Source organism: Carettochelys insculpta, chromosome 3 (assembly GCF_033958435.1).
Source record: "Carettochelys insculpta isolate YL-2023 chromosome 3, ASM3395843v1, whole genome shotgun sequence".
NCBI lineage: Eukaryota > Metazoa > Chordata > Testudines > Carettochelyidae > Carettochelys > Carettochelys insculpta.
In genome coordinates this window covers 145310189-145321104 of record NC_134139.1, presented here as the reverse complement: position 1 = coordinate 145321104, position 10916 = coordinate 145310189, and the positions used below count along the sequence as shown (strand labels likewise).

The 10916-nt window shown below is 45.9% G+C and overlaps 1 protein-coding gene across 2 annotated transcripts; it reads left to right on the top strand.

Moving 5' to 3' along the window:
* Positions 1–2693: 2693 nt before the first annotated feature.
* On the top strand, positions 2694–9027 carry TPBG (trophoblast glycoprotein). Of its 2 annotated transcripts, none has more exons than XM_074990975.1 (2): positions 2694–2734; positions 3469–9027. In XM_074990975.1, exon 2 carries the CDS (start codon positions 3657–3659, stop codon positions 4797–4799), a length of 1143 nt encoding a protein of 380 aa, XP_074847076.1. In that variant the 5' UTR covers positions 2694–2734; positions 3469–3656; the 3' UTR covers positions 4800–9027. The 2 variants fall into 2 exon arrangements, with proteins under 2 accessions (XP_074847076.1, XP_074847075.1); XM_074990974.1 differs by lacking the exon at positions 2694–2734 and adding an exon at positions 3110–3217.
* The last annotated feature ends 1889 nt before the right edge of the window (positions 9028–10916 follow it).

Below are 10916 nucleotides of genomic sequence, written 5' to 3'. Positions count from 1 at the left end.
GAAGCTTCCATTTGTGCCATCTCTTACCCAAGAGGCAAGATTAGAGTGGCCATATTTTCCTATGCTGAATATGGGACACCTGGTAAAAATACTTGTATTTAAGCAAGTTCAATGACAGTCAACCACAACTATGCAATACAATGTTCAAATTAACATCAAGTTGACTTGTTAAAGCCCCCAATGAAAAGAAATACTGCATAGTTGGAGGCTTTTTATTTACCTTCTTTTCTTTAAGGTACTAAGGTTCACACCGAGGGGGTTGGCCACACACAGTCCCATACATCTCTTTCACACAGACAGTCTGACTGTCCTCTCCCTGTCCAGCACTCTCCACCTTCCATACGTGGGTGGGCCCCGGGATGGACCTGCCTCTCCCAGTACCTAGCACATCTTTCTGTGGCAGCCCGTGCAGAGGTACACAAGGTCACAGCCCCAACTTCTTCCAGCCACAGGGAAGGGAGGAGAAACAGATGACTGATCTGTTTTTGCAAAGCTGATCTCTCACAAACACAAAGAGACAACCTGTGGCTGTAAGCAGCTTGTCCCTATCTGCCCATATACCACTGAAAGCCAGCTGACGCCTCTAAGATGCAGCTGGCCACCGATGTACTCCAGCCACCTCCTGTCCCTTGCCTACAGTTCAGGCCAGAAGCAGATAAGCCCCAAGGATGCACTGTGCACCAGGAAAAACTGCTGTGAAGCCTCCAAGATCAGGGCATGATCAGTCTGGAAATTTCTCTCGCTCACCACTCCAGAGCTTTGCTTGGGGCGGAGAGGCTTCCTTATGTCAGCTGTTCAGGATTTGGCACATGTAGGGCTCAGGTCCTCTTGGCTCGTGCCCTATGCCAGCAGGTCTTGAATGTTCCCAGGGAGTCAGCTCAGCCAGAGGGAGTTGCGGGGGGAGGTAGGAGCCTGCTGGCCAAGCTGTTGGACTGCTGAGCACTCTGACCAGGAGCTGGTTCTCTGCACAGGACTGGGAGTGGGATATACCCCATTGGGGTCATATGAAGGAGTACTAGAACTGGAGAAGACGAAGACACAGAGCAAGGAGAGGACAGCAAGGGGGACAGCATACCAAGGCCTGATGGGTGGGTAGCAGAGGCTACACATAACCATCTGATGCCTGCCCATGCTCACCAATCAATGCACTCAGCAGTGAGCAACCAGTCACAGCTGAAAATCAGATGTGGGTGATTAAGGTCTTGCTGGACAACCGCTAGTGAGCCCCAGGGGAACCACTGCTACAAGAAGGAGCTGGCTGAACTGGGCACTCAGCTGCAGGAAGAGGTGCAGCTGCTCCCAACAGGCTGCCATGTTAAAAAGGTTTCCCTGGGGGTGCTTTCCCCCAAGTGGTGGGGGTCCAAGACTGCCCCAGTTCCAACCCCACCCCTGGCACCATTTTGGGATTGGGGCGCATTCAGCCAAGTATGCAGGAAACTCTGCTGTTCTGTGTTAGGGAGCACAGAAAAAGTGTGCAGCTAGCCTCTGGCTGCTGAAGGGACAGAGTAATGCACACAGGCTATGCAATTTTCCCTCGCTCCCAGAAAGTCAAGGGACAGGGGAAAAAGAGCAGCAGCATCCTAGTATGTGTGGCTACATATACTGCCTACACACCAACCCCCTGCCCCGAGCCACTCTCCCTGCCTCCTGCACCCCTGACACCCAACCCCCTGCCCCAAGCCATCCTCCTTACCTCCTGCACCCCCTACACACCAACCCCCTGCCCCGAGCCACCCTCCTTACCTCCTGCACCCCCTACACCCAACCCCCTGCCCCGAGCCACCCTCCTTACCTCCTGCACCCCCTACACCCAACCCCCTGCCCCAAGCCACCCTCCTTACCTCCTGCACCCCCTACACCCAACCCAACCCCTGCCCCGAGCCACCCTCCTTACCTCCTGCACCCCCTACACCCAACCCAACCCCTGCCCCGAGCCACCCTCCTTACCTCCTGCACCCCCTACACACCAACCCCCTGCCCCAAGCCACCCTCCTTACCTCCTGCACCCAACCCCCTGCCCCGAGCCACCCTCCTTACCTCCTGCACCCCCTACACACCAACCCCCTGCCCCGAGCCACCCTCCTTACCTCCTGCACTCAACCCCCTGCCCCGAGCCACCCTCCTTACCTCCTGCACCCCCTACACCCAACCCCCTGCCCCGAGCCACCCTCCTTACCTCCTGCACCCAACCCCCTGCCCCGAGCCACCCTCCTTACCTCCTGCACCCCCTACACCCAACCCCCTGCCCCGAGCCACCCTCCTTACCTCCTGCACCCCCTACACCCAACCCCCTGCCCCGAGCCACCCTCCTTACCTCCTGCACCCAACCCCCTGCCCCGAGCCACCCTCCTTACCTCCTGCACCCCCTACACCCAACCCCCTGCTCCCAGCCACCCTCCTTACCTCCTGCACCAAGCCCCCCAGCCTCCTGCCTCCAGCCCCCTGCTCTGATCCCCTCCTCACACCTTCCACCCTCACCGCCTTCACTCCCACTCTGACTCTCCACCCCGAGCCCCACACCCCCAGCGCTGAGCTACCCCCACTCCACCCCACGCTTCAGTCTCCTCCAGACTCTGTCCTGAGCCGAGCCTCTAAGCCCTCCCGGCGGGTGGGGGGTGGATACATCGGCACCGCCCAAGAAACGTAACTTCCACTCCTGATCCCCTTTCCTCTCTGGCGAGGGCCCAGCTTGCCCGAGGCCGGGCAAGCCAGTGCCTCCCCCCGCGCCCAACAGGTTGGGACACGCTCCCCTGATAAGTGACTAACCAGCCTCCCCAGCAACACGCTTCTGGGGGTCGCCCCCGGCCTCCTGCACCCGGCGGGGGGTGGGGGTGTTACCTTTCGCCCGCCGCGCCGCTTTGGTTTGCCCTGCAGCCGTACAGGAGCGCGGGAGCAGGGCAGCGGAGTCTCTTCTCGCCAGTCATACAAGCTGCTGCCTGCTGGGGGCTCCCCGCTCCGCGGCCAAGGGGCGGGAGCAGCTACGGAGCGGGGCCCCATGGCAGCGGGGCCGGGAGGTGGGAGGGGTAGTTCCCGGAACAGCCAGCGAGGGTCCACCGGGACACGGCCCAGCCCCTCCCCCGGCCGCGCGTGATTTGTGCCGGCGGCGGGGCGGGGCGGGGCGGGGCGGCGCAGCGGGGAAGAGTTGGCCGTCCAGCCGGGGGCCGTCACTTGCTCGCCTGCCGCGGAGTTTGCACCGGGCTCGCTGGGCGCCCGGGAGGTGAGGCGGGAGGTGGCGGGGGGTGCCCCGGCCCGACTCAGCGGGCGGAAGCGGCTGGACCGGGCAGCCGAGTGGGGACGGGGGGCGCTGATGGGGAGTCAGGTTGTCCCTGGCGCTCGCTGCGATCCGCGGGGGCAGCTTCCCCTGGGGGTGCAGGTGTCCCCGCCCCCGCTGGGAGTGACCCCGACGGGGCGGGGGCTGCGGAGGTCCGGCCAAGCGCCGCCGCTTTACACTTTCTTTGCTCCTTGCAGGTCTCGCTGAGCTGACGGCCCCCGCGCCGGGGCAGCGGCTGGCTGCCTGCGAGGCGCCCCAGAGCCGGAGGCCGCGGAGCTCGGCCGAGAGGGGGCGCTGCCTGGCTCTGGGCAGCGGGACGCGCCCCGAGCGGAGAGTTTGAGCCCGCGCCGCGCCGCGCCGCGCCGCGCCAGAGGGGGGCTGGAGGATGCTGGTGCGCGCCGTGCGGGGAGCGGCGCCCGCTGCCCTGGGGCTGGTACTGCAGGTGCTGCTGGGCTGGGGCTCGGCTCAGCAGCCTGGCTCCTGCCCCGCGCCCTGCGAGTGTTCCGAGGCGTCCCGGACGGTGAAGTGCGTGAACAGGAACCTGACGGCGGTGCCCCGGGACCTGCCGCCCAACGCGCAGCTCCTCTTCCTCACGGGCAACCGGCTGGGCAGCCTCCCGCCCGGCGCCTTCCTCTGGCCGCCGCTGCCCGAGCTCAGCCTCCTCAACCTGAGCGGCAGCCACCTGCAGCAGGTGGAGGCGGGCGCCCTGGCCGGCCTGCCCAGCCTGAGGCAGCTGGACCTGAGCGGCAACGCCCTGGCTTGGCTCAGCCCCGAGGCCTTCGGCAACGCCAGCAGCCCCCTGGAGGAGCTGAACCTCAGCAGCTCCTTCAGCAACCAGAGCCTGGTGCCTGACCTGGCCGAGCTGCTGGGCCACAGGGTGCTGGGCAACCTCAGCCGGCTAGAGCTGGCGGACAACAGGCTGTTCTCCCTTCCCCAGGGCATGTTCTCTGCCCTGCCCAGCCTGCAGCACCTGGACCTGCGGAACAACTCCCTGGTGAGCTTGCAGCCTGATGCTTTCCACAGCCTGGCCCGGCTGCAGAGCCTGGACCTCAGCCACAACTCTCTCAAGTGCCTGAAGAATGCCACTGTCGCCCAGCTCCGCAGCTTGCCTGCGCTTCGCAGGGTCAGCCTGGGCTACAACCCCTGGGACTGCAACTGCTGTATCGAGGGCCTGGTGAGCTGGCTCAAGGAGAGTGACCAGGTAGAAGGGAAAGAAGCCTTGAAGTGCTCTTACCCTGAGAAGATGCAGGACAAAGCCCTGGTGAAGACCAGCCTCTCAGACCTGGCCTGTTATGCTCCCGAGTCCATTGAGTCCCAACTGCAAACTTCATATGTTTTCTTAGGGGTAGTGCTGGCCGTCATTGGAGCCATTTTTCTCCTGGTTTTGTATTTGAACAGAAAAGGAATCAAAAAGTGGATGTATAATATCAGGGATGCATGTAGGGATCACATGGAGGGATATCACTATAGATACGAGATCAACGCAGACCCTAGGTTAACAAACCTCAGCTCTAGTTCTGAGGTATGAAGGTACATTTTGGAAACGGGGCAAAGCACAATAGCTATGCATGAAATAATAGACTTAAGCTTTACCTCCATGCTTGCTTCCCCTTTCCCAAGGGAGCAACAGATTTATTTGTGCCATGTGGAGAATATACTCCACATAATGTCAAGGTGATGACTGTTCTGTTCCCCTGAAACACTGAGTAATTGTGCATGGCATTGAACTGTACATGAGAAACCTGCTGCTACTCTCTTCCCCCGCCCACACCTGTTCTTCTTTGGAACTTGCTCTCAAAACTTATATGAAACCTTTTCCAAGCCCTACAATGAAAAGGGGTCCTCTTTGATGTTCCCAAGCTTCAAGAGCATATACAATGCACCAATACAGATACATTCAACAAAAGCTGCCTCAACTCTTTTGGGAAAGAAGCTTTATTCATCCTTACAGTCTTGTTCATGTGTATCCTAATGGAGAAAAAAAAATGTATTTCACAGACTTAAAGCTCCTAACAACTCTGTACAAAGAAGCCAGTAAAACAGTGAGCATGCTCGACTACTTTGTAGGTTTTCATCTTAGGGAAAACTTACCACCTCAGTAAGCCTCTTACTCTTTAGGAAGTTCTTTTTGATGGCAGCTTAGGTGAAAATAGGATTTTTTTTTAAAGAATAAACTGCATATAAACTCAGTTTTAACTGTTAAATAATTCAATAAATGTTCTTAAAAGAGATGCCATTGTGTTGAAGTTCACTGTTTAATTATAAAACTATGAAATAAACGCATGGAAAGCTAAGTTTGGGAGAATATATTATTATTCACAACTGGTTGTACAGTTTTAATGAAAAATAAATTGGTTTGTTAGAACAGGGTCCAGTTTAGAGACTAGCTATAAGTATTCACATGGCAACTTGTGAAATATTATAGAACAATATAGATTCCACAGAGAGAGTAGATTTTTCCTTGGTTAAAAAATACCGGCAAACAAAACAGAGGCTAATACTTGTTTCTCCTTTATAATCTTGCAGTATTTTTTTAATTAAAATTGCATGAAAACATACTTTAATTAAAAACTCAAGTGTAATGATGGATGCTTAAAGCTTTAGAAAATTGCATCTAAACTATTGCTGTTAATTAAGAAGTAGTTTTTTTCCATTGTATATTAAATGTGACAAATCCCAAAGGCAAAATTTGGAACATGAAACAATGATTTTTGTTTGAAAATTGCAATCTCTGGATAATATTAGATTGTAATCTACACTGTGCGTCATGAATTTAGAAACCAGACCTAATTTCACAGCTTCTTAAAATTACTAACAAATGATCTTTAGTAATAATTCTGTATATATCTGTGCATGATATTTGCCTGAGTGATGTTTTATTTAAATATTTATGCAAAATATGCAAGGAAGGACTTTATTATGACCTTCTATTTATCTGTGGTGGCAAATATTGAAAGGATAGTAATTCAGCAATCTGTAGCTACCAATGAACTTTTTCTTGTAAACAGATTCTAAATGGAAGGGTACAGATTCTCAATGAACTTTTAACACTTCATTTAGTATTTTTTTTTTTGCTTTTTGGTTGAACACTTCACTGTTTTTTATCTGACGTTCCTAAACAATACTTAATATAAAATAAGTCTTGTCTGGTATATAGAGTATTTTTGCTTTTAATAGTGAAATACTTTATTAGCCATATGCATTTCGTAAGGGTTTTTTTAAAATGATCATAAAGTAATTTTTACACTAAAATACCAGATTTAAAAAATATAATTTGATGTTCCTATCTAAATGCAATTTTTTTATCCCTGCAGTGATGATCTCAAAGTAACTGATTTGTTGTAACACTGTCTGTAGCTTAAAATCAGCCACTCTCGCTAATGCTGACATTTGTTTTAACTGTATGGTATACACCATTGTGAGAATAACACAAACAGAAGAAAACTCAGTATTTTGATGTACTTATTTTAAAATTGACCTACGATACCTTTGTCCAGTTTCTCCCAACTCTGATGAATAAAAGGGTCACAGCATATTAGATACGGTTTACAAATTTAAAAAAACACTATCCCAAAAGTCAGTTACTAGTCAATGAACAGTGCAATTTCTATATGAATAATTTACAGTGGAACTACCAAAAATATAAAACTATTGATTATTTAGTAAATGGAAAATAGTCTGTGTTATAAGATGGTATTTGTAAGTTACACACAAGTTATTTTGTGTTGGCTATTTCAGAAACTGTACAAACTTACAAAAAGTTAACAGTGCCTAGAACACTGGGGCCTCAATATCATTGACCTGTAGCTAATACTGCTATATATACTACTTAATAATTTGTGAAATACATACAAGCCAAGCAGGTTTCCTGGAGGGATGGCCTTTAATAATTAGTTAAAAATTCAGTAGAATATCAGTGTCCTACATAGCTCAGTAAGGATACTAATTGACTATTTTAGTTACAATGTGTAACTAAAGAATTCAGCTACTCAGTGCTTGTGTAATAGTTTCACTATTGTAACAGCATCTATTAAACTAAGTGATTATCAGTATTTTTGTATCATAAAATGGCTGTAGTAGAATTTTTGAGAGAACTGGTAACTCATGCTTTAACGATAAGTTCTGCCATTTACTTTCAAGTAGTCTATTTGTGTATGACCATTAGACTATGACACTGTTGTGTTATGCTGATATGCATCTAAAATGTTTAACTAATAATGAATGCTTTGGTGTTTTGTAGAAATTGTAAAATGCATTTGATTTTTAAAATATCTTATATAAAATTCGTGGTTGGAATGTGTCTTCCTTTCCTATAGGAAATAGTTATAACAGTATACTGAAGACAAGCATTGATAGTTATAAAAGTACTTTTGAATTTTAAAAAGCTTTGGGATTGTAGGGTCTTTGGAACCCTAATATTTCACATTTCTTATCCTGCTTTGACACTTTAAAAGTTCTAAATAGACTGGTTGTCACTGAAGAAAACATATCTGGCCTGAAGCATGGAGTAAAGCTTCAGAGAAGGATTAGTAACCAGGAATCAAAAAAGGAAGATAGTATTAGATCAAGAGATCTCTCACTATCCTAAAAGTAGTCTAATTATAAAAGGTTAATTTTTGAGAGGGGGGTAACCAAAGTGGAGCAGGGAAGAGGAAGAGTTTTAGCATGTCCTTCATAAATCTAAAGAACTGGACCAAGTCATTGTCCGTTCAGGGATAGAAAATTCCCCACATCATATGAAATGTATGTTCAACAAAACATAGTATGACTATTAGATTATAAACTCCAAAATAAATCAGAATTTGTACATTCCTGTTTTTAAATCTTTCATTGTTGAATAATGTAACTTTTATGCATAGCTAATAATGCCCTCCTAGCAGATACTCAGGGGAAGCACTCTGTCCAAACTAATATATAGTACTGGTCAAAGTACCCATTGAATGTTACTGCCATGTCTTTGTATAATTACAAAGTTTTATTGCACTGAGAGCTAAAACCCTGCTTTTATAACTGACAGGTGTTTTTAAAGATCATTTGTTAGGACTGTGAGTGAATACTGTGTGCTGTTTATCATTCCCTGGAAATCCATTTGTAGATATATAATGGAAGGGTTCACAAAATCAGTCTGAGTACAATTGCATTTTGAGACTCACCGGGGTCATTTGCTCATGAGCTTTGACGCTAAAAGGGCCTTTGTCAAGGATGACAGTACTAAAGCTTGAGAGACACTTTTTTCCCATCTGTGGCACCTGAATGCTCATGAACACAGTAACTCTGAACATGTGATGAAGGGAAACAGTATTTGGTAGGAACATTTAATTTCCAAATAAATTTAGTGCACGGTGATTGGGGAAGTCAATTGAAAAATTTGTTTTAAAAACTCTGAAATAAACCTTGACGAGGTCCTTTTTAAGTTTGTCAGCAATGACAATTTATACAAGATTGTACACAGTGTAAGAACACGATGAGAAAAGCCCTGTCTCTGACAATCTTTTTAGATCTACAGGAATCTTATTTCTTACAATCTTATAGCAGCATGGCTTCTTTGCAAAGCAAGCAGAGCTAGGTTATGTAATTCTTAATGTAGGTGTTTCACCAGTGACATTTTTCATGTGGCATAGTGGAATATAGATGTATATTGCATCAATAATATTTATATTGTAATTTTTAAAATAATAATAATTTACATTTTTTCCAAAAGTGTTCATCAGACAGTATTTTTCTCTTGTGCAGGCTCCATTTATGGCATGTTGGTGAAATACTATGACACTTGAGTTTGAGCTCTCTAAAATCATGCGTAAGGTAACTAACATCTAGCAGCCAGGAGACTAGTAGTGATGCTCTAATAGACTTTGTGGTGAAAGAATTAGAAAGTTAGTCTATTTTAGAAATCTTATGTATAGAAGAGACTTGTAAAATTATTAGATTCAGGGCATGTGCAAATTGAAGCTATGTCTTATCAAGAATGATTGTTCAACAAAGACATGTTGATTTTACTACCTATTTACATACAAATGAGTGTTTCCTCTTGCTCTCTCGATTTAATTACTTTAAATTATTATTGGCAATGCTGGATTGTGGTTTTAAATAAATGTAATTTTTCTTTATAGTAAATATTATGGTTGTGGTACCAATTATAATTAACTAGTACCAGTGAAAGCCATTTTTGTGCAGACTACATGATTTTTTTTTTTTTTCCCCTCAAGTAACTTTGGCAATTGATTTAAGGGATTGTGGTCTTTGTGTTCTTGTTTTGAATGTAGTGTGATAGCCTTCTGTTTTTTAAACTTAATATTTGCAGTCCTTTCCAAGTTACATATTGATTTTTACCATTATTAATGATAGATTTCAGGTTTTTGATGGTAGATCAAAATCTGTTTTACAGTCTGCAAATATAGACTTACGTATAATGAAATATAAAGAAATTGTGATGACTGACAGTACCAGTTCTCTATTGGAAAATTAGAAAAAAAATTTCCCAAAGCTCTGTCTAAACAGAGGTTGCAGGCTCAATCACTTAACAGAACACACAGACACACACGCACAGGGAAGTAAATCTCATTTTAAAAACTCTTTATTTTCTAGGAACCTTTTAGCTTGTGACAAAGTAGTAGTAAAAGTGCAAATTGCCATTTCATTTTGTGGGACATTGTTGCAGAGGGTTGAGATTAAAACAGAACAGGTTTTGTACTTTTGTTAAAATACATTAGCAGAAAAATAAACCAGAATACATGAAACAAAAAAAGCAGTCCTGTAGCACTTTAAAGACTAACAGAATAATTTATTAGGTAATGAGCTTTTGTGGGGCAGACCCACTTCTTCAGATCTGGAAAATGCAGAATTTTCCAGATCTGAAGAAGTGGGTCTGCCCCAAAAAGCTCATTACCTAATAAATTATTCTGTTAGTCTTTAAAGTGCTACAGCATTGTGGTTTTTTTTGTGAAGATACAAACTAGCACGGGTACCTGTCTATGACTACTCAGAATATACAGTCACTCTAACTTCCTTTCTTTTATGGATTTACTGCATTCTTAATATTACCCAGCACAGAATGGTTCTTAAATGTAAACATATTGATTTTCTACACTAGAGTTTTTAAATTTGTGTTCATTGGCAATTAATTTGAATTAATGAACTTGTTTGTACATACTAGTCCAAATGCATCAATGCTCCACAAAAAATTCTGCTAGGACTGACTTGTTTGTGGTTCAGCTTAGACTGAGCCCTACGGTAAACTGCAAATATTTATGTAAGAAACTGATGTTTGTAAAATAGGTATTGTGCATTTGGGTGGGATTTGATAATTGTCGTGTATTATTAGTGATATAACAATGTTAGTGTAATTATTTTGCGAAGTATAGAAAATAGTAGTAATAGTAAACACTATGTTGCAGGTCTTCACAACTTGATATCCTTTTGGGGCACTTTAAACTGAATAGCTTAACCCCCAAGATTGAGGGAAGAAGAGTGTTGTTAATAGACAAGTTTGGAGCTTTTTCTTTTTCAGTGGCTGAGTAGATACATTCTTTTTCTACAGTTAGCAGAGAGATAATTGCCTATGTTTTCTGCCTATCCAGTATCTTACCATGAGCATGTCACTATGGAACATGGAACTTATCACAGGATGAATTGTTGTTGTTTTCTG

What these genes read in the sequence shown, in the direction of transcription:
- TPBG (XM_074990975.1), top strand. Translation starts at nt 3,657, where the DNA reads ATGCTGGTGCGCGCCGTGCGGGGAGCGGCGCCCGCTGCCCTGGGGCTG.